Source organism: Myripristis murdjan, chromosome 3 (assembly GCF_902150065.1).
Source record: "Myripristis murdjan chromosome 3, fMyrMur1.1, whole genome shotgun sequence".
In the NCBI taxonomy this organism is placed as follows: Eukaryota; Metazoa; Chordata; class Actinopteri; order Holocentriformes; family Holocentridae; genus Myripristis; species Myripristis murdjan.
In genome coordinates, this window is record NC_043982.1 from 2993789 (window position 1) to 3018913 (window position 25125).

Here is a 25125-nt window from a genome sequence, read left to right on the forward strand (position 1 = left end):
TGGAAAAAAATCCTGGGCCTCAACTTTTTTCCGTTCCGCACATTGCTCCCATTCTCCTCTATCTCTCTTATCGACATGTTTGCTGTCCTCCCTGGGTTTCATGAACCTGCAGTCCATCCTGTGGGTGGCAGTGCGTCTCTGTAGGCTAACGAGGCTCACTTTCAACGGCATATGGAGCGCCTGATTGTCAACACCCAAGTCCCACCCCTGCCCTACTTCTGATTGGCTAGTAGGCCTATTGTTAGTGTGGTTGAGAACGAAAGCTGCGCTTCTATTGGATCCAGAGAAATGTCTGTTAGATAAATCTGGGCAAACCCCTTTTGTTGTTTTTTTTTCGCAGTCATGCCAGTACACCAGAGATCTGGCACGGTGCCGGAATGCTATCAGCCCTGCATCCAGTTAAAATTGTTTTTCACCAAAGACGGCTAGACTACGGACAATGCATGTAGATAGGTTTTTATATCTCACGGACAGTTTCTGTAGGATAGCTCTAGGATTTTTAATTGTTTAAAGATTACTTCATTACTTCAACTGGTGTCTTCAACATAAGAACCACTGGTCTTGTCACACTATAACCCAATTGCATGAGAGCAATGGAGTCCATCTGTGGAATCCATCAAGGAAGAATCAAGGAGGGGCACAAGCCTCATTTGTTTGTATTACTTACCCTCCTGTCCTCTTCCAACCATACATATCTCCACATGTGATGTAAATTTATTCTCATTCTTTCCACTTCTTTCCACTTCTGGCAACATGGTGATGTGCTTCGTCATTGCACTATATCTAACCTTATATAACCCCATGGGTTTGCATGCACTCAGTTTTGTGGAAGGAGGGCTGTAGAATTCTCAGAAGTCCAAGTTCATCCAAGGCTACACTTCCTTGCATGTTATGCATTTTCTTTTTTTCAAAGTCAGGGATCATCCCAGAAATGGTCTGCTGCTTACCATTTGAGCCATTCTCTAAATCCTTTCACAATTGTATGCCCTCCACCATTACAATTCAAATACAATTCGTTTTTTACAGAAGACCCCCTCCCCCACACCCATGCCTCCATCTGACATTAAAAACTGCACACCAATATCCAAAGCACTCCAATGAACTTTTTTTCACCAATGCAATTTGCTAAGACATCTGTGAGCATGGCCTGGACAATATACTCACAATATACTTGACTGTGAAACCCAAGATACAGCTCATATTTGAGCTTTGTTGTATTCCAATACAGTTTTCATAAATGTCATTTTGCTTTGGAATCATCACTAATCTGTGAACAGTAGAACTGCAGCAACTTGCAACTTGGGAACGACTCAGTTTGCAGAGACTTCGATGCCACAATGACATAACCAATATGTGAACCAGCTGCAAATAGATGCATGTCTGCAAACTGGCAAAGACAAGAAACTAAGTTCATTCGGGGGATTATCACTCCCCCTCCTCCAACTCAAATCAAAGCAGTGTTTAGGTCTTTGTGATGTTTAAAGACACTGGAATGGTGACTTCACTAGGAGTCTGCAGGCACCTTAATACTTGTGGTTAGTGAAGCATTCTGGTTTACTAGATCTGCTTCATTCCCCTCAGTCTTCCTAGACCTGTCCCTGTATTTGGTGATATCAGCCACCTAATGCTCCCTGCCACTGTTGCTGTTGAACTGCTGTAGTTGAGTTTGTTATGTCATGGTCCACCTGTCTACTTGACTACATTCATAAAGTATCATAGAAGGGAATCATCAGCACACACCATGGCCTTTGGGATCCTACAACTTCTATTAGCATTGCTATGCTGACAACAATCAATTCTATCTTTTTGTCCATCCCTTGACTCTCAAGTTTAGGTAACATTACCTTGTATGGGTAACGTTTAGGTAACATTACCCATACTGCCACATTGTGATTTGGGACAAACAAATGTTGACCAAAATCTACACTGCAGCCAAAACTCAATTCCAACAACATCGACCAAATTAGAGCCTTATTCAGCAAACACCCTCTCTGGCTCTTTACTCAAACTTTAGTCATCCCCTTTCAGACATTACTGGCCTGGTTCATAAATACAGCTTATCCACAATACTGCCGCCAGCCTTGTCTTTAACCTCCACAACTTCTTACATGTCATCCCCTTCCAACTCTTTTCACTGGCTGCCTTTGGCTGCTTTACTACATTAAAAACCCTGGTGCTGAATGCTAACGGATGTACATCCCCATACCCCTGGGCATTGGTCCAGCCCTACAAGCCAGCTTGTTCACCGTAACTATCAGCCACTTAGCTCTCCCTTCTTTTTGGCGGCCTAGTCATCACTCCACCCAACCTGACTCCAGTGATTCCCCAATGATAGAATGAACTTCCCACACCAGCCAAATCAGCAGAGTCATCGTCTGTCTCGGGGTGAAAATTTATCAAGACATACCTTACATCACTCTCTCCTGCTGAATCAAATTTCCCCTCCCATATCAATCTCTTAACCCAATTTGATATGCTCTCATCTTTAAATTTGAAATCCAAACCCAACTCTGTGTGAAGCCTATTGAGTCCAACAGGTGGTGACACTATGTGCCACCGAAGACCAGGCATGCTTCTTTTACCATTAGAGGTCAGGCTTCACACAGATTTGGGTTTGGGGTTTACTTACTCTGTAAAAGAAAACAAGTCCCCAACCCCATAGAGCTTTTCAACTTCTCTCTCACATGACGATTCTAGGGACATAGGAACAGTCATCAAAGGTGTCAAAAATCTGGTAATGGTGGGTTTCAGGGTCCAGGTATGCTGTTGTTGCATCTTATGTAAAAGCCCCATAAGAAAAGACAGTCAACTGTAGTGCGAAGCTAATGTTGGCCAGATGACTGTGAAAATAAATCAGATAATTATCAAAAATGTAAAATAAATAGTAAAAGCCAGCTTTGGTTCACAACCTCAACAAGTATTCAAAGTAAGGGACTCCAGCCATTATCCATAGCAATGCCAATGGATTACTTGGCTGATAGGCATGATGCACTATTATTCTAAGGTGTGGGGGTGTGTGGGTGTGTGTGTGTGTGTGTGTGTGTTCCAGGTATTACTAATGTTATGGGGACGTAAATCGGTATATATCTGTATGTATCTGTGGACAAAAAGCAAGTCCCCTTAGTGAAAATCAGTAATTTTAGGGTGAAGACTTGATTTAAAGGTAAACTAAGATTAAGGTTGGGGTTAGGGTTAGGCAGGTAGTGGTTAGGGCTAAGGTTAAGATAAGTCAACAGGAAATGACTGGAAGTCAATGTCCTCTGAAGTGATGGAAACATGACTGTGTCTCTGTGTGTGTGCGTGTGTGTGTTTGTATGTGTGTGTGTGTGTGTGTGTGTGTGTGTGTGTGTGTGTGTGTGTGTGTGTGTGTGTGTGTGTGTGTGTGTCTGTGTTTTAATCTAAACATGTACACACCCATTTTAACTGCCAATGCAGTCATGTCATGTTCAAGTCATGTTCAGTCTTCCATACGACATGCATTGCAAGTATTCAATCAGAAGCTGGAATAGAGTGGCTTTTGGCTGAGCAGCTCAAGACTGAGTTAGATTTTCCATTCTTTTAACATTATGCTATAGTTAAAAAGGCCACCATAGATTCCCAGTGGTGCAGCTTATACTGGGCCTACCGATGGCTCTGCCAACATACTGACACTCTCAGTCCTCTTGGCAACCCAAAGGCGTGTGTGTGTGTGTGTGTGTGTGTGTGTGTGTGTGTGTAAGAGAGAGAGAGAGAGAGAGAGAGAGAGAGAGTATAGAGAACAGACAGCAGGAGCAAGGACGGCAGTGAAACCATCATCCATTTGGCAGCCCCACTTTTTTTATTTATCCAGAGAAGGTCAACTGAGCTCTACGCCCTTTTTTAACACCACGCTGATTAACATTCATACAGACGCACATATTCAGACTGGGAGCTGCCCAGTGCAAACATAGTCTTGTACTGCTGGGCACTGGGAGCTACCCAGTATAACCACAGTCTTCAACTGTTTGCCACTGAGCAGATGGAGGGTCAATGTTCAATGGGACCTCATCAGTTGTTGTTGAGGAAGGAGAGCCATTTTCTCCACTCACACTTTCCCAGCTAGTCTGGTGATTCGAACCAGCGATACTCCAGTCACAAACCTATGTCTCTAATCTGAAGGCTACCGCAAAAACAAAAAATTTTTAGAGACTGAAAGGTAAACTGTTTCCCATTTCAAACCTCAACGTCAGCATTTAGCCAAAGTGCAGCTGTCTCTCACCTGAGGAAGTTCTCCAGATCATCACGGCTACAAGAAGACCAAGATAGGTCACTGGGGTTCCTGCCTTTCACCCATTCGCCAGACATGATGTGGGAGTGCCCGGTGCAAGTGGCGTGGTCGTCATCATGGCTCATCCCCATACTAAGGACAGAGAAAGGGGCACACAGGTATTTAATCTGAAAAACCGAGGAATTTGTTCTCCAACAAGGCACCGCCAAGGCCACCACCTAAGTCTCTGTAGGTACAGGTCATGAATACATCTTTAAGCAACTTTCAAATGAGGGCTGAAGAAATCATTATACCTAAGTAAGGCAAAAACAAAGAAAGCTGAGTAATGAATAATACAAATCAACCCACACTGTGACCAAGAGGTAACGTTTGGTATCTGAATTTTGCGGACTTCAATATCCAGAAATGAAAGGTGAGGTCACTAAACTGCACAAACATAAACATCAACCATGGATACCAAAGGAACAAAGAGAGGCTGTATATCTAAATTTGGTGATTTATGATTTAAGCTGCAGACAAAAGGATTTCTATAAAATGCTTGCTTACAGCAGTTAAATAACCACAAGGAACCAAAAGGAGAGTACCACAGGTTTTCTAATTTTAGGCTATGTCTACATGGTGACAGATTTTTTTGAAAACACAACTTTTTCTTTCTGTTTTGACCTCCTATGCACATGAAAATTTGTGTTTTGGTCACCGAAACAACTTTTGGAAAATGCTTTCCAGATTGTAATTTTTTTTAAAATGACAGTTTCCTTTTGTCCTGTGTACGGTTGAAAATTAAACAATCTGAAAATTCTTAAATGTCACTTTGCTCCTTTGTGCATGCTCACAGCAGAACGCTGACCTCACACAGGTGTGCCTTTGATCAGGCAGTTAGTTTCAACATGTATTCATTTGTGATTTTTTAGGTGGAGCTCAACCTGTTCCTCTGTCCATATAAACCACCCAGTCTTGTTTCTATCATCCCACTTCCTTTTCCATACAGTTTTGGACAGTGTTAAGATGTTTTTAACCATAGTTACATTTGTAGCTCTCTGGGATGTCAATAAACTGCTGCAGTCACTCCTTAGCTTCTTTGTGCAAACTCTTATCACAAAACATGTGTTTTTAGTTAGTTAGTTTGTTTTTTAAGATAAAATACATTGCATTAAAAAAAAAAAAAAAAAAAAAAAACATCTCTGTGTGGATAGATGTGTCATGACCCCATCCAGGATTTCTACCATGATTCAGTGGCAGATTCCCACTTGAGGTGTGGAGCTTCTACCTGAGTTGAAGAGAGTGAAATCTCTTCGGGGCTGCCCCAAATATTACTATCCTAACTGATATCCTTGTACTGCATGGATACATTTTTGTCCCAAAGCTTCACTGGGTATTCTGGTTTTTGTTTCATGTGTGGTTGAAAAAATTTCTATGTAGGCGGAAAAAGCAACAGTCTTTACAAACACAATACATCTGGGAATGTAAGGGTTTTTTTTTTTGTTTTTTTTTTTTGTAAATTTGGCACATACCCACAGGACACACACAACACCACAGAAAAGCAGTACACCGTACTAAATTCCCTTCACCCAGCAGCACATCTTAACACACCTGCAACATATTCATGGAAGAGAAAGTAACTGCCTGAGGGAAGCTTTGACAGGAAAGGATCTCTCACCCAGTGCATATGTGCACATACATGTATGTCTATGTGAGGGAAGGGCAGAGAGAGAGGCATGTGTGTTGAAACTGGGAGGACTTCACTTGGGCTGAGTTACTGTGCATGCGTGTGTGCGCGTGTGTGTGTGTGTGTGTGTGTGTGTGTGTGTGCGTGCATGCAATGCATGCGTGTGTGTTTCCTCCCAAAGCCATGACCTACATTTGCAAATTAAAAACAACAACCTAGTCTGAACTCCAGGCAGAAACTCAGAAACTAATAAATTACAAGTGTAGACTCTTCTTTTCCCCCAGTTTAAATGAAAGCAATATAAAATTACACATCAGAACCCATATTTGTCCACGTCCACTGTGGAAGATAATACACTGCTTTCAAAGGAGGGGAACAGATCAGAGTCTGAGACCCATCCAACTGGGCCAGGCCAAATCAGCCTAGACCAGAAAAGCCATATTATCTTCACCACTCCACTATTCACCCTACAAGGAATCAATACAGATAGATGTGATCATGCAAGTAAGAAACCAACAAAGAGAGCAACAGATCCATCACAGAGCAAACTGATCATGCCTGTGCTAAAGGTGTAATCAAAAATCAATCAGATACAGTGGTGGAAAAAACTTTTCGGACACCCTTAAAATTTTACACAATCTCAAATATTATCATGAAATATTTGTGGAAAAAACTTTTTTGTGTTTCAAAAGGTGTGGTTGCATTAGACAGATACAAACAAATACAAATTCTATTTTTTTGTTTATTGTTTACAAGAAAAACTAACAAAACTAAATTCTTGACAAATTCTTCTGACCACAGAATCTTCTTCCAGTTCCTGGCTGTCCAGTTCTTGTGTGCCTGGGCCCGACGACGCCGGGCTAGCCTCTGTCTCTCATTGATCAGGGGCTTCTTGATAGCCTTGTAGGACCTTAAGCCATGATCTAAAAGTCGGCCACGTACAGTGCGGGTGGAACACTGGACACCAGTTTGGTTTGACCACTGCTGCTGAAGCTCCTGTGATGTCATTCGGCGGTTTAGCCTGCACATGCGGATCAGGATGCGGTCATTTCTTGCTGAAGAAACCCTTGGACGCCCAGATCTCGGTTTGTCTTCCAAGCTGTTGGTTCATCTGTATTTCTGCAGAGTGTATCCAACTGCTGAAGGACTGCATCTGCACTTCCTGGCTATCTGGTGGCAGCTGTGCCCTTCCTGGCTGAGAATCTTTATCTTCAGGCGTGTTTGCTGCGTTAGGTTCCTTGTGTTAGCCATTTTTGTGTCTGAAGAACTTTCAAATGTGCTGGCTTTATATAGACACCAAGCTTGGCAACAAAAATTGTGTCTTTTAATAAAGAGAACGACCTTCATCACTGGTACCAAAATTACCCAGTACTCAAAATTTCTTATGTATTTTTATGGAACCAATCAATTTGAAGTTTTTAATGGCTTTTTTAGGATTTGTTTAGTATTTTGGCTGTGATTGTACTAAAAGAAATTGCACTTGAAGACCTAAGAGTGATTTGTTAATGCAATATTTCACAAATGCATGGGGTGTCCACTTTTCCACCACTGTATAATGGCCTTTAATTTGAAAACAACGTGGATTTACAGTGAATCCAATCTTTGAGGGGCTTTTTGATTGGTGGTTGAGCCTTACAAGGATCCACAAATAACAGATTAACCATCACGTGGACTGCTTAATAGCACACCAAACAGAACATCAATAGGACACAAGCTCAGAGGGAAACTGCCAGGACTCCCTTCTGAGAAACCTCTTAATATGAAACAACCCAACTCCAATTAAACACCAGTAACTCTACATGTAAACAGCACACAACATGCTCACGTTTATAAACCATTTGTCTGTGATTATTTTATACCAATGTATACCAAATTCACCTGGAAATAATGGATACCAAAGTACCAAAACAGGATCTGGCCTGAGGTGCCCTGATACACAAAGCAGAATTTCATTTGGGCAAATGGGTGAATATATGAGCCTTTTTGGGATGCTACTGTCCGCTACAGCTCCTCTTTGTGATTTCAACTGATAAAGTAAACCACTTATCCTGGAGCCTATCCCATTGGACGGGTTGCCAGTCCATCACAGGGCAGACAGCACATTCACACCTAGAGGCAATTTAGTATGTCACCTGTTAGTATATTCACCTGTCTTGCATGTCTTTGGACTGAGGGAGGAAACCAGAGCTCCCAGCGGAAACCCACACAGACACGGAGAGGACATGCAAACTCCACACGGAAAGGACCATGACTGGCCGGCCGGGAATCGAACCCAGCACCCTGCTGTGCTAATCACTGCATCCCTGTGCCACACCACAAGAATGACTTTTCCCATGCTATTCTGACACTGAAACAAACATGGACACTGTACTGCTTGATTTTTAGGCTTGTGGCTTGCTGCTGTTGATGTTTCTGCAGGGATTTGCACAGGAAAAGAATGTGGTGTAGGCCATGGATGGAGAGCAGAGAAATTAGTTTTGCTAATCTTCACAAAATCAAAGCTATGTGTCAATGCAATTTTACCTAATGTTGGCTTTCAGTAGTATGACAGAGCATGTCTACAGCCAACGTCTCTCATAATCTGTGTTATCTGGCAGTGTGAGGTGTCTTTCAGTGACACACACATCACGATTGCAGCTACAACTCTGAAGCATGACTACCTTCAATTGCTCTGGACTACCCAGGACTCTGCATATCAAATTGTTGCCAAATCGGCCTTGAAAATCATGTAGTCTGGTAGGTGCAGTTTGATATATATATAAAAAAAAAATGCATAGGTGCAGTTTGATATAAAAAATTGCATAGTGCAGTTTTAACCATTCTATCCCATACAATCTATTGCTGTCTTTCTGTAACATGGTCACATCTAAACCTACATGCACTGCCAGACTGAGCTCAGAGTTTATAGGAGCACCTTGTTGCTTTAAAAGCTTTTTCACACACTGGACAATAATGCTGGTGTGTGCCTGCATGTGCATGTATGTGCTTGTGTAACATTACTGCCATGCCGTATGTTTGGGATGTGTGTGTACACGTTTACATGGAGAGCAGTCAGGCACACTCTGTGCCAGCTTGTTACCTTTCCTGGCCATGAAAGCAGACGCAGAGCTGCCTGATGAAAACTGTGATAACTCCTGAGAGGCCTAGTGCAGCCACAAAGCTGTTGCAAAGGTTAATACAATTTGGCATTATTTTCAGGTGAATTTGGCATTAGCTCAGCGGGCCTGGGCTGTCAATGAGGGCTTTATGTGAGGACTGCATTAAGACAAGTTTCCAACATTAACAGACACCACATTGCGAGACCACACCGAGTGAAGAAATAATCAGCTGGGTTTGGCTTCCAACATTACTATAGAACAAATAATACCTCTAATTATACAAGAAAACTTGCTTTGCAGCATCAAATGAAACAGAAAATTTGCAAAAGCAGAGTCAAATAATATTTTTATATATTGTTTTATTACTCTGAAAGACAAAGACAGACTGTGTAAAGCAAGATCAGCCCATTGCCTTTGCTTGACGTCCTATGGGGTTACCAGTTTTAACTGTTGTAGTCTGGTATGCTGAATGACAAAATCCTGAATTATGGTTAATGCACTGTGTATGTAGTAAGGAGCAAAATGACACAGAGAAAGCAGTGTCTGAAATACATGCAAATCTTTGCCAGAGACGCAGCTAAAAAGGCCAGACCCTCTCATAAAGCTGAAACTGGACATACCCGAAGAGATAGATGAGGTCAGTGCTGAACTGCACCTTGGACAATGCCTCCAACCCTCTCTACAATGAGCTGATGTAACTACAGCCGACTTCCCCACAGCGCTTTATTCACAAGGTGACTATAAAACTATAAAATAATCCTGAAATGCATCTATTTTCACTGACTAAAGCAATCTACTGGCCAAACATGACACTGGGTCAATGTGGAGCAAATTATTACCTCTGGGTTAGGGTTAGGGTTAGGGTTAGCTTAGGGTTAGGGTTCTGCTTTTGCCCCTGTTAGTTTGTTTGTCCATCTGCAAGCACAGTATCTCAAAAACATATAAATGACTTTCCAAGAAACTTAGTGGAAAGACGGGCCTTGGTCCAAGGCACAAATGATTCCATTTTGGTAGTGATGTGGACATGTTAATTTTTTTTTTTTTTTTTTTTTTGTTTAGCCACAAGTAAGAAACTAATAGAGATAGACTTGATTCCAATCCCCCCCCCCTCCAGTGCCCACATACTTATTTGACACTTGGCATGTGCTTATTGCACTGCAACCAAGAATTACCTTACTTTACCTTATTTTACCCTACCTTACTTTACCTTGAATTACCTTAGTTTACCCTACCCTTTTCTATGTGAGCATAAAAAAGACATAAGGGGCTCTATTTTAACAATCTAAGTGCACGTCTGAAGAGCATGGTGCAAGTGCATGTGGAGCCCACTTCTGCTATTTCAACAATAGAAAAAAGGCTGGTTGTGCCAGGTGCCTGGTTCATGGTTGTACTTAGTATCTTAATTAATTATGGGTGTGTTTTGGGTGTAATATGTAGTAAACCAATAACAGTGACATCTCCCATTCCCTTTAAAAGCCAAGTGCGCTTGCACCTTGGCAGATTGCTATTAGAATGATAGATAAGAAGGAACAGAAACAGAGTAAATGGATCCGCTTGTGCACAAAGTGTGCGAGCAGCAGGATTCCATCAACGCTCCCCAAGGTGAGGCAGGCCTGCCTATGTGCGTAACAAGCAGAGTGAATGCATGTTGGCACGCAACTATGTAGGCATGCATTACCGTCTTGATAATGTGGTCTTAAAATAACAGTGAAAATCTGAACCATTGACTTCAGACCTGGTTTTTGTCGATCAATTGTGCAATCGCTTTCAACTGCCTCAAGATAGCAGTGTTCCAACAGCGCACCTGACCACACCTTATTTTAACCAACATGCCCATGGGTCCACAGATGGGCACAAGAGCATTTGCTATTTACACATCGTGGGCGCAATAACGTTTGGATTCGCAAAGGAGTTAATAACAATGTACTCTCCATAACCACAATTTTGTTCACAAGATGCTCAAAAGAGCAAGATAAAAAATAAAGCATCAGTATGATGACATGACATGAATGAAACATACTTGTGTCCTAGCTCGTGAGCGATGGTGAAGGCCAGGTTGAGTCCGTTGTCCTCTGCTAACACGCACTTCCTTTTGGCACTGCAAATGCCTCCCAGATAAGCAATACCTGTAACAAACAGACCCACATGAAATGACAATTATTTTAATTTGCCCATTCTTCAAAAACATCATAGAAAAATAAACACAGAGGGATCAAGGGAGGAAGGAGGTAATGTGAGATCTATATGAGGTTAACACAGTGCATCTCATATTTATGAATATCAGTTTATCAAATGCAGGGCTGTGTATGGCCAATATATAGTTATAAATGGTAACTCTAGTTCTATGATCACCTGCGGAGCCCTCTAATGGGGCTGTATTGACTTAACCACTCATCTAGTTGCCTACGCACAATTAAATTTGCATGCATTCACTCAGCCAATCACCCTATAACTTTTTTGCCATATATTCAAGGCAAGTTTACCTCTATTCTGCATCCACTAAGTCTTCAGCAACTTCTGGCAGGATGACTCTTTTGAGGGCTCCTCCTGTGATCACAGAGCTAGAGTTACCTTGTGTAACTATTGTTATATTTCACACAGCCTTCGCTCCCTGCTACACTTTATTGGCTTAGGCAGCGAAGCCTGATGACTACATCTGCCACTGCAACACGACCTGACCGTCACCGTGTACAGGTGAGTCAGTCAGATTCAGAGTCATTTTTATCCACTACCAGTAGAAAGAGAGCTAACCTCATGCTGTATCCAATCAGTGCTTACTGAGACTAACAACAAGACTAACTAAATGATCTGTCTTTTAATTGTTACTAGACTTTCCATCCATCCATCCATCCATCCATCCATCTTCTGCCGCTTATCCGGGACCGGGTCGCGGGGGCAGCAATCTAAGCAGGGACGCCCAGACTTCCCTCTCCCCAGACACTTCCGCCAGCTCCTCGGGGGGAACACCAAGGTGTTCCCAGGCCAGCCGAGAGACATAGTCCCTCCAGCGTGTCCTGGGTCTTCCCAGGGGCCTCCTCCGGGTGGGGCATGCCCGGAACACCTCCCCAGGGAGGCGTCCAGGGGGCATCCGAAACAGATGCCCGAGCCACCTCAACTGGTTCCTCTCGATGTGGAGGAGCAGCGGCTCTACTCCGAGCTCCTCCCGAGTTACTAGACTGTTACTAGACTGTGGTTACTCTAAATCTTCTCAACACATCCAATGCATTTTCAGCAGTTAACAAGTGAGCTGGACAGATGGGTGTCATTTGAACATGGGTTTGCCTATTAGGAAAAACATCTCCGAGGGCTCTGGCTCTGCCTTCCCTATGAAAGTGCATATCTGGCCTGCTATATCATGATGCAACCACGACTTGTCTGACATCTCTCGAGTTTGGCTCCCATGTCCTCCAGGCCTGGAATATGCAGATCCTTGAGACAGTAAATATTAACCACAGCTGACAGTCACAAGTTCTCTGCTACCTTAGAAAGAGGCCGGGCTCAAACTCTATACCACAGTCAGCAGTTGTCCATTCTCACCAACACATCTTTTTTATTTGTCATCAGTGGGGCAAAGCACTAAAGGACTACCAAGATAGCCATCAATTCCAGCAGCTGCTGTGTGGCCTTCAGGTATTATGTCATCAGTAAGCTCCTATATCCAACCTATGACTGTTGTTGCTGATTCCACCAGCACGTCCACATCCCACCAGAGGAAACAACACACTGGACCATGTCTACACCAATGTTCCTGGCAGCTACAGAGCCCTCTCTCATCCTCATTTTGGCCAGTCAGACCACATCTCCTTGCTTCTCCTGCCTACCTACATCCAGCTGACAAAAAGGGTCAAACCAACTGTAAAAACAGTTAAAGTGTGGACAGATGAAGCTGCAGCAGCTCTACAGGACTGTTTTGAATGCACAGACTGGCAGATGTTCAAAGATTCTGCTACCCAGGAGAACCACATCGACCTTGTAGACTACACAAATGTGCTGATGATGTGAGAAATGCCATGTTTAATGAATCAATTAAGAGGGAACCACATTTTAATTTCATTATACAACCTGTTGTATAATGACGAATAAACTTCCTTGTATTCCTTGTATGACAGTCCCAAGAATACTGGCACAGCAGGCTTGCTTTTGTCCAGTAATCAACACTCATCCAGACTCATTGGGGTATGGTCACCAAATTCTGTTTGTGTTATGTCAGGTCTAAACGTAGCCTGAAAAAAAAAAAAACACTTGTGCAGGCATTACATGTGGCCGAGAAAGTACATTACGTTGAGGATTGTAACTGCCCTGCCTGGCTGCACCAAAACACTGTCTCTATAATAGCTTCCTGATGTTATGGTTCCACTGAAACATGAAAGTAAACGCCTTTCAGATGGACGGTCTCTGTGTAACTGTGGAGCTGGAGATCCAAAAAAGTTCTCATGTCTAGCTTTGTGGTGAACCAGGAGATAACTCAACTACAGGCCCTTATATCTGTCCTTTGGCAGAGCCATAATAACACGTAATAATAACATTCTGTAAGAGTTACTGAATCTCTTGCAAGGAAGTGATGAGTGCCCTTCTCATCCCATAGAATTGAGGTTGGACACAGCAAAGCCGGGGAGTGTTTTGTGTTTCTATTCTATTAGAACACTGTGGCTCTGCCATTCCTGATAAAACTCAGCTTCTGAAGTTTGAAGTCTGAGAGGGACGACTTACCCGTGACTTGCCCTGCTCTTAGGTGGCAAGTCTGATGAGGTTGATATTGCACCCTTACACAAATCTTCCTTTAACAGAAGAAGCTGCCTGTGGTGAGAGCACGTTTGAAAGAACAGACTGCCCTCGTTTGCTCCATCAGTCGTAGCTGACTATGGGCTGAGCCCAGGAGGTTCACCCAAAAATCTGCCAGCGGCTTCATTCTCAGCCGGGCCATTCAAGGATGCTTTTCTTTCTGATGCAGACAAGAGACAGAGAGTGGGCAGAATAGCCAAGGAGCAAGGCTTTGCATGTGCAGAGAGCACATACCAGGGTATGCAGGCCAAGGAGGGCCATCACTGTTCAGCCTCATTGTCATCACATTCCAGCCATAGCTCTGAGGCGAGGTTGAAAAAGGCTCCAGCGATGTCAGCTTCATGCAGATGGAGGAGCGAGGCAGGTGGGCATATGGGGGCACTGTACTCTGAGATGGTATCCCAGTGCAGAGGCACTCACAGAGCTTGCAGGGAACAAGTTCAGGCACTTAGTGCAAAACTGGCAGAGAGACACACTATACCATCCCAGGCAGTATTGTCATCAACAAGATGAGGGCTTAAGCCAACTTAGTGAATTCCTCTGTGACATGTAACAATGATACTGCAAGTTGTGCTTTTTATGAATAGTATTTCCCTTTAATCCCATTCAAAAATGGACTAAATTCATTACCCCACTTTAAAACAAGAAGGTCTCTAGGCTTAAAATACACGGGTTCTGCACACTGTCAAAAGCTCTGAGATGTCTGAATACTTGCATCAGGTATTGCTGGCATCCAGACATGTTTGAAAGCAGACTGACTGCGTGAGTATACATGAGTGGCCAAAAATGTTTAAAAAACAATCAATCTGCCTTTCAGCCATGCGTGCTCTGGAGTGCATGTTACAGCTCTCCATGTGTCAGCACACACACACACACACACACACACTCACACACAACCACACACAAACACACAGACACACACACCTGCTTTCTGTCTGTCTCTGGAGCCTGGCCAGAGAAGCTCATTTGAATCCAGACAGGCATAAATTAAATCATTGACAAGGATACGGCAATCAAAGCCAGATGAGATTTCTGCAAAAGGCTGACAGAGGGAGAGAGAGAAAGAGAGAGAGAGAGAGATCACATTTTGGCCTTATCAGCCAATACAGCAAACACACTTAGTACTCCACTGGTACATGAACTGAATGAGGATTTAGGATTCAGGTTACTGAGCAAAACTGAGATACAGATACAGAGTTGGAAAAGGAAGAAACAATAACACATAAGAAAAGCAGGGGCATGTGCAGCTGACTGTTAGACCCTTAGATAAAGTGGTGCAATAAATCTATAAAGTTATGAAGATATAAAATGGAGGCTTGATGGGGCTTTGCTGTTGCATTACAAATCTATCAACCACAGTGGTTTCCATCATGGAGGTCACTTCAGAGTTAGCCGTGTGAAAATAATGTCTAACTATATAACAACCAGGGTAGATAAGATATACATACTGCAAAAACACTGTGTGTGTGGGTGGAGGCTGATGTAGTAACACTGTATGCAATAGTGAAGGCTGTAGTCTGATAAGTGCATTTCTTCCCAAATGTAGGTTACTGTTACACAGTAAACTGTCTTGTACTGAGCCCAAGTCTCTGATCCAAAACACTCTGGGGGTTATTCATAAAACTCATCATCAGGGTTAACAACACAAGAGCGGGTAAGACCTTGGAAGCATTTTCCCTATTAAAAAATGGGGCTTACCGCATCAGTTTTACTGCTTGTTTTATTTTGGCACCACCGCTGCCTTCTAATCACTTGCTTGTCCCTTGAGCGATTCATAAAAGCACACCACTGTGCAAGAACACCACTTGCTCTGGCAAGGCGATATAGTTCCAACATATGATTATCTGTGTAATAATAATGATGATATGTATTTTTGTTAAGTTTCATTAATAAACAATATATTTGTAACAGCTATGTTTTGGTGTTGGGTTTCAGCACTGTCCTTGGAAACATGTGTTAGTTGTTTATTAATTTTGCATTGCGTGATACTTTGCGTTTTCTCTTAATATGGAGTTGTTGTTTTTTTCTGGCAAGGGCCTGAACAAACTTGTTCTTCTGGTGTTGTTAGCTAGCCACTGTTACTGGCCAATTTAGCTAAGCAATTCTGTTCAATTCAGCATTCTATTCAAATAGAAGTACTGCTGTCTTGCTGAAATTTTACCTAAGTAGAACTAAAATTACAGGTATAAAACTGTACTTAAAGTAATATATATATCTAAAGTAAAATATATCTTATTTAAAATGCAATACATTACACATTATTACTAAAGATGCAGAATCAGTGGTATAGGGCTCTATTTTCCCGGCACAGCACAGGGTGGCGCAGTGAGGCAAACCCCGCGCAGAGCTATTTTCGACCAGCGCAACCCAAGGGACGCACAGTTTGGTAGTTTGGCAGACTGAGGTGTACTGAGATGGGAGTGGCGTTGCAGCAGGGTGAGGTGTCGACAGATTCAGCTTGGTACAGTGACAGTTTCATGCCAAAAGGCTTCGCCGAGGTGCGCCCAAAGCTCACCATCTGAAACCAGGTCTACTTTCAGCGCAAGGAGGAGCGGAGACGGTGTAGTGGAAGTTTGGCTGACAGGCGGGCAGTGCGCACACGTCACCAAAACCTCACAATCAGCACAAACAGTGCCAATCTCCTTTGATCTGACATCAGATGTGACGGGACAGTTGATATGGAGATACATTTATGTGGTATAGTGGTTTTTGTGGGTATTTATTGCATTGTTAATGTGCCTGACATTCCGGAAGCCTGCCTGTGAGGTTTTGGTGACGTGTGCGCACCGCGCGCCGGTCAGCCAAAGTCGCACTACACCGGCTCCGCCTTGCCCGGGGCAGTAGACCTCCATGTTAATTGTGTAAACATTCATTACGCCTTCACGTAGCGCATTTTAAAGGCGAGGACAGGGGCTCATTTGATTGGTTCCAAGTGAATCGGCTGTGTCAAAGCCACTCCACGCCTTCTCTCCTCCCATGCGCTGGTAGGAGGGTCGGTGGAGTACTTGCACCATGGCGCACGGCGTGCAAAATTGCAAAATCCACTTGGCCACACCCAGTTGGCGAAGCACAGCTGTGCTGCGCCCCCGCCTCGCCCGGTCTGTGAAAATAGAGCCCATGGTCTTTTAAATATACAAAAAACAGACTTACAAAGTTTGAAAAATATTAACAAAAGTATATGTTACTGTGTACTGTACACAAAAAAGTGCACAGTACACAGTAATAGTAACTGCAACTAGACTTTTAATCTTGTGTATCACTGAGGAAATTATCATTTCCTATTCAAAAACAGCACAGAAATTCACCATTGTGTGTAAGTGTTGTACAAGTGAGACCTTATAGTGAACACACACACACACACACACACACACACACTTGCAGACACACATTCAACCCTGAATTTATCACTGGTAATATAGGTGAAAAATCACTGCTGTTTGTATGATAGCTCCACCAGTGATTGATGAGGAAAATACAGTAAGATCATAGGCTTTGGCTCCATCACGCACAGCCAGTGAAATACACTCTGGTCTAGGGCTGAGGCTCTAACCTCTCATATTCTGTTTTACACTCTGCTTTCCAAGCCTTACTCCTGTTTTAAAGTCTCCAGTCATTTCTTATTCCACTCACACCTCAGGCCTCAAGCACTCTGAAATTTATCTCTTGTAATAAAATCGCAAGGCACTGTGGTAAAACTGCATGCCATGGAAACAAAATGTGGCCGACTGACTGAACTGTTTTGTGTAGCTTCTTTTGTCATTTTTATTAATGTTGTCTCGTTCTCAGATCTCAATCTCAATGAGGCTGTTATGTAACCAGATCTGGACTGTCAGGCAGTTTGCAGGAAGAGAGCGATTCATACGCTCAAACAACAGGCTGGATCAGTGTTTAAAGATGAGCTTAAACAGACAGGCAGAAAGACTGGCTTTAATGAAAGAGACCTTGCTTTGATAGCAAATATATAAATATATAGAAGGGTAGACTGATATTAAGACTGTGAGAAAAAGAGCGACTGCTGCTGTTGTTGGAAAAGTAGACAGAGATCATCTAAGGATAATCCTTCAAGTTCAGTTAAGGTATCAAATATTAAATGAAGTGGAATTCAAATTCTTGTTGCATCTGATAACGAATGACGTTGCAGCTCAGTGTCAGTGAACACTTTGGACCTGCAAATAGACACAAACAGGCCCCACCATGGACCCACATTTCATGTAGTTGCAGGAATTCATATGGGAGGTTTTTTGCTATTGATTTCATTGTCCCCCACCCAACATGCTCATCTGCTCATCCGTTTGTCACACTTTAGCAGAACTTCCAAACAGCTGCCTGAATCTCCACCAAATTCGGAAGGAGGGTTGGTCGTGAACCTAGGAGTGGCTAAGTGGCTGACTGTTTCCACTCCTTGACTAAAAAGGGGCGTGGTAGTGGGCTTGTGTGGCTTATCACGAAAAGATTCAGAACTTCTAGACGGACTGGCACATCATCACAAAACTTTGACCGAGTATGTCCTGGACCACAGGACACCTGGTTAACATCTCAGGCTAGTCAGTCAAAAGGGGGTGTGGCAGTGGCCGTTGGCATATCAACAAAAGACACATAACTTCCCAACGCATTCGAATTTTGATGAACGACATTATTAATGTCCCACAGTAGCTGGGTTTCCATCCAAATATATCGAAATTTTTGAGCGAATTTTGTCAAAATGCGCAAAAGAAAATGCGAATTTATGCCTGTTTCCATTAGTTTTGTTTTGCGATTATTGGGAGAAGAGTGCGCCGTTGTCCACTGAACAACAACAAACACTCAGCTGACACTCAACAGCTGATCAGGGACAGATTCCTGCTGAACTTGTCGGCTCTTGGGAGAAGTCTGGTTACTGTTTTGGCAGCGCTAACTTCGTACCGAACCATCCTAAATAAGGAATAAGAGACTAATAATAATAATAATAATGATAACTAATAATAAGACTGTAGCGTAGAAGTGTGACGTGGTATCCGGTCCAGTCATCGTTTATTCGCAAAACCTGTTTCCACAGCAAAAAGTCGCATTTTCTTTTATCCATACGCTGAGAAATCCACCCCCTCCAAGCGTAAAAACTTTTTTTGCGAATTTTCGGCCGTTTTTTGAATTTCTGGCGTTTCCATCCAAGTTTTTTTTTCGCAATTTCTGAAAATGCTGAAACCCAGCTACTGACTGCACCGAGCCCACTTTCATTTTTTTGCAGTTTCTCCAAACGGGGCCTTGTGGGGTGTCCTCTGATCCTCTGAACATGTAGCTGCTGTCACGTTGGCCAACACGCAGCCACTCCCACTTCTGGTATTGCTCTTTATTACAGATTCTAGTGCAAAGGTGCTCATTCTGTTGACTTCCTGTATATATTACACTCACTCATTCTCTAACCAAGATTGTCCTTATGCAATTAGTGAATTAGTGCGTGGAGCTATTCCCCATTTTGCTGGGGACCCCCACTGAAACTTCCCCAAGGGCCCACTGAACTCCCTTAGATGGCTTGGGTTTTTTTTTTTTTTTTTTTTCAGTACATGCAAATTACTAACAATTTCACATCCCTTCAGACCACTTGACAAATACAGTTTTTCACTTACAGCTGTCTTTCAGAACTCTGTGCTGCTTCGTACAACTCATCTTGCTGTTGTACAGAATGGAACCATTTAGCAAAATCCAAACATGGTGGCTTTGGATTGGAACTGGGCTGAGGCAAAAAACCCTCTTCACTGGAAACATTTTAGGTTGATGAAAACAGATGTTGGCCTGGATTCTTACATGTTTTTTTTTTTTTCCTCTTCACTGGTTCGCTGTGTTTTACAACCATGCATGCTTAGTCAGAGGCTGCAATTATGTGTGTATAATGTCTATGATCTGCTAAAATTATAGGAAAGAATTCTTTATGTATTTATCCAAATAAAAGCCCCAAAATATTCCTTTTTTTTTGCTCTCACGTGCCCTGGGTTCATATTTAAATGCTTGTTTACATGGCTATTTATGTGTTTAGGAGGGGAAATCTGCAGTAATGACAAAACGTACAGGGGAGAGATGGTGTAATGGGAAGATCTAATGAGTGCTAGACGAGAGGTGATGTTGGCTAGATGAGCACCTCACTTTTTGACTGACTTCTGTTTCCATCTTGCCATATGCAGGCTGGTGTAATGATTGTGTCAACGCTGCATGGTATTGCAGCAGATGAAATTAGCTGTGACCAGCACAACATAAGAAAAAAAAAAAACATCCAATCTGGTCACAGCCTAAAGGGAAATAAGCTCAAGTGAACAAGTGTAAAACGCCTTCATGCTGCACAAGAGTAAGTGGGGAAAAAAAATGAGAGAGATGAAAACCTTAATGATGGACAAACTCGGTGGCATTTTGCTAAATGGAAACTTTGCATTTAAATAACTTGGTTTCAGGGGTTTTTCCTTCCCATTTGCAAGTGCAAGTTCCCCTTGCATCAGGTCTGAGTTGGATTTAATACTTATGCCCTCCTTATTTTCATATTCGGCCAGATTCAGGTTGTGATTATATGTGTTAATTATATGCTGTGCATCATCACCAGGACATCACCCATTGCCAGGTAAAAAATAAATAAATAAATAAATAAAAATATGCAGATTGAAAAGTTCATGGAGACATTTTCTGTTTGTGAGTGCAAACTCCTTTTCCCAATCATTCAGATTTCCTCTAAGTGATATTTGATATTGGCAGGTCCGCTGCTCAGCAATTTCAGCCAGATTCAACTTGTGTCAGTAACATGCAATAGCATGCTTAGCCGAATAAGCACAAAGCACCCTTGGCTTAACCCATCATCAGGACAAACAAGTGCATTATTTCAAACACAGACGCCATGCTGGAGTTGTGTTAAAACATTACAGGTGTGTAAACATTCCTCCACAATGCAAAAAAAAAAAAAGAGAGAGAGAGATTAGTGTACAATTTAAAAGTTTAGCCTGCTGGTCATGCTAAAGGAAAGGTCACAGCATCACCAAAATTAGGAGGTTTCATCCTCTAGGCAACCTAAATGTTGTCGCCAAATTTTAACAGCATTTCACCAAAAGGATTTTGAGATATGCTGACTAGATATACTGACAGACCAAACAACCAATACAGTGATTGCCACTTTCCAGCCGGGTAAACTACAACCCTTGATGGAGTAACTCAAAAACATTTAGTAAAATGTAAACGTTACTTGAGACATTTCCATTCCAGAAGCTTATGTTCTATTTGCCAGTGTGAGCTCAGCTTGCCTCTGGCTGCTTTCACAATCCCAAAGTCAGCTAGGTCTGAATTTTTGGGCCTACGCATCTCATTTTTTTGCACATCCAGCCAGATTTACCTTGTGCTCGTAGGAAATCTGAAAAAGCCTTTACCATGGTGGACCTGCAAAGCCCATCTGAATAAGGAAAGATCTCTGGTGAAGCTCCGCAGTGAGGTAATGCATGGTTGAGATTTTTTGCAGCATCAAAGATCCGTTGAAGCCAGCACTTCTGAGGCTAAAGCCCCGGGACAAAGGCCCGCGATCCACAGTGCTGCGTTTATCAGCGTTCAGATTTGACCCGGTGTTAGTGGCTAGCTGGCTGATCAAACAGTGATGTGGTGGCTCACATAGCTGGCGGCACATCCAGCCAGACAGCCTCAAAAGGGTCACAAAGCCTCGTCAGGCCTCTAGACTCACAGCACTGCGCTGCCTACAAGCGAGGTTTGCCCAGCGAGTTATTTTGCGCTAATTAGCCGTTAGAACATGAAGGGCTTTCTATTGAGCGACTGAATCCTCAGCAGTCGAAGCTCCCACTGCTGACAACACAGGCCTGAGTCAGCCTGGAAGAGACGCTTTGTTCAGCCTGACACACACACACACACATGCACACACGCACACAAACACACACACACACACGCACATGAATACTTGTTCACCCTAGATTGACCTCACTGCCCTTACTGTGATACGAACCCCCATTACACACAGACACACACAAACACACTTACACATATTAGCCCAGTTCAGCCATCCACACACAGACATGCACACCTGCAAATCCATACATACAAATATGTCTAAATACATACACACACATATGCATGCATGCATGCACACATACATTCACATGCATACACATATTTATCCACTGGCACAAACATACCCAGATTTACATAGCACATAATTACACACACATACACATATACACTGATATACACACAGAGACACATGTAAACAGACATGCATGCATGCATATTTACACACACATATAGTGCATGCATTTACACAAAGTATATATGTATTTGCACCTGCACACATTTGCACACACTGCAGGCTACAGCGTAGTGTCACAGGGAGACACTTGGAGAATTGAATTAGGCAAATGAATGAACACACTGACAGAATAACACTAAGAAAATAAGATGTAAAATGATTTTTCAGCAGATCAGTGGTACAAGTAGGTAAGTAAAGACAAAGTAAACAACAACAAGCAAGCCCCTCGGCTCCACACTGTTTGATTCCCTGCTCTTCTCCATGCTCACTTTGATACACACACACACACACACACACACACACATACACACTAACCCTCAGAGTGTGAATCAGCTGATTTGTGCAACGTCACCTCCCACCAGTCAACAGCCACTCCATAAAGTCAACCATGCGTCTCCAGCCATCCGGGCCTCGTTCAACATGCAGCCAACCCCCTATTCTCCCTTTACATCTCTGCTCTAGTAAACCAAACACAGGAAATGGGATACCGCTACGGATATTGCTTCAACTCCCCGTCTCACCCCTCCATCCCACCATCACCACCTCTCTTCCTTCTGAGCTTCACCCTCCCTCATGCTCTCATATACCCTATATCTTCTTTAGGGTTAGACCAGTTCATCGGGTTGCTGATATATGGGGTCAATATTGATCTTTATTAAATATCACAAATCAGGCAGTCAGAGATGACCACCTCTGATACAATGGAGGTTCCTCCCTCACTCTAGCTATATAAGAACATTCTGTAAAGTTTGCAAAGAAAGTAATTTCTTTCCACATATTTTAAATCTCCATAGGTGAGCACATTAAGAGAATGTATAAGGATGACTGTTTTGATCAGTTATATAATTCTGTAACAAGTCACATCTAACAGCAAAAATCCTCTCAGATAGGGTTTCTTGTCATAAAATCTAATCAAATGAGGATCCATTGTCTATTTAGGATTTAGGGATCTTTAGGGAAACTCGGTCTTGAAGAGGCACTAATTCAACAACAGTTTCCTAAATATGGATTTCACTGGAGAGTTTTAGCCTTTAGAGTTAGTTTTAGTTCATAGCACCACAATGGCCAAATATAAAGATATGGAATATTTGCACAAAATAGTGGCTATTGGCAACTTCAGTACTGATGTTAAAAAAAAAAAAACCTGGATTGGTATAGCTTTAATCTCTTTCATTTTATTCCATGTTGTGTTTTGTCAGCACTTTGTTCCAGTCAGAAGCCAAAAGCAGGGGTTGCAGCTGCTTTGATGGAAGCCAATAAGAACATAAACAAAAGAGAAAAAAAAAAATCAACCATTACCTCCGCTTCCCTTCTTTCAACCCTGAGGCCACCAAAGTTATGTCTGGGCATGTGAGAAATACCGAACCAAAAACTCAATCAAAACTCTTGTTTGAAGGAGGGCAGGGGGTGGGGGCTAATGACACCATGGGGCGAGGAGATAAAGATAGGAAACAGATAAGAACAAAGCCACCATGTTAGCGTTTTACTAAATGGATCCAGACTGGATACTGCCAAGATGAGATGTATAACCAGCAAAGAGCTCTGGAGGATCGCTCTAAGTAAGAAGCTGTATTAGTCCAGTGGACTGTAGTAATGTGAAATATGTGTATTATGTAATCTGCATCTGCGTGTATTGAGACAACCTAAATCCCCTAATTCAGGGGTTCTCAAAGAGAGGGGTGTTAATAGTGGAACAATAGTTTACCATCACTACATTACAATGTCTTTTCTCAATTAGAAAATGTGTAAAAATCTTTATTTATGTCATAAGTTCACTCACCATATCAACTATTATCGACAATTATCCAGTTAAATACACCACATCAAGTCTTTTGTCCTGGACATGAGTATGTTTAAGAAGCTCTGGATAAACAGAGCAGGGAGTGGAAGTGTGGGTGGCACGCAGGTGAAGGAGGAGTTTTATGAGTCCTGTGATTATAGTGAGGCTCAAAGTGGGTCACACACACTTTGGGCCAGCTCGTACAAAGAGCAAGAGTGTTCTCATTGTGCTGGAAGATTATCAGGTTAGCAGAGTATTATGGTAGAGCACAGCACCGCAGGGCCAGGCATGGCCAGGAGCTGCTATAGAAACCACAATGCCTTGCAACACACAGCGCTGTCTCTGTCTGCCACAACTTCCATTACATCATCACTATGCACATGCTGATAATATGTGACAATGTGTGGGGAGCTGTGCTATGTTGGCTTACACCGATATATGGGGCAGATACTGGCTTTTCTAAATATGATATTATGTTATTTGATTGACAATATAATATTTATATATATTTAATGGACTGAATGAAAAATAAACATTACAATTACTGCACTGGCTGCTTATGGAAAGCCCTTGACCTGAACCGATCTTAATCTTACATTCTGATTAAATTCTACAGAAGTTTGTATGACTATGTAGTTACTACAATAAGTTAGAGTTAACTGCATAATTGTACATTATTTAAATTGTTTATTTAACCGTTTAATTGTGCAGTAATTCATACCTGTAGGACTTGACAAAACTTCAACAGTGTGATATTCCTCTGTATATAAGGTGTACACATGTATACCTTTTTTATTTATGCTCATTTTCTTATTTCTGTATTTGCTGTTGTAATAATGTGTATGATTCATGCACTTATTTAGACTTAATACACATACTTTTGACATAACTTTATACATAATGAATATTTTTTTTACAACCTTTTTTTTTAAACCGAAATTCTATTTCATTTCTGAGATTTTTTTTTTTTTTTTTTTTTTGAGATTTTTAACTGTATTTGCACTTGTAGCTAACTCTGGGATGTCCACAAACTGCTGCAGTCCCTCTTCAGCTTCTTTGCGCATGCTCATATTGCACAGATGTGTGTTTTTGCATTTGCGTGTGTACAGAGATATTTCCAGTAATGCTCCTGTGCGAATGAAATGAAAAACTGGTAAATACACAGGTAAATAAAGAAGTGCTTTTGAGGAAAAAAAAAAACCTGTATCAGTGTGGACACAGCCTTAGCCTTAATTTCCCCATGATCTGACTGCTGTTTCAGTGGCATTTCCACATAAGAACAAAAAAGAACAGGCA

The 25125-nt window shown here is 42.3% G+C and overlaps 1 protein-coding gene across 2 annotated transcripts in view; it reads right to left on the bottom strand.

Moving 5' to 3' along the window:
• adamts17 (ADAM metallopeptidase with thrombospondin type 1 motif, 17) overlaps window positions 1-25125 on the bottom strand; it is a 143072-nt gene that overhangs the window by 64675 nt on the left and 53272 nt on the right. For both annotated transcript variants that reach the window (XM_030076458.1, XM_030076467.1), the window contains exons 8-9: window positions 11031-11136; window positions 4238-4378 (exon numbers count right to left, since the gene is read on the bottom strand). In XM_030076458.1, coding sequence (XP_029932318.1) covers window positions 4238-4378; window positions 11031-11136 — 247 coding nt within the window. The remainder of the gene's footprint in view (window positions 1-4237; window positions 4379-11030; window positions 11137-25125) is intronic.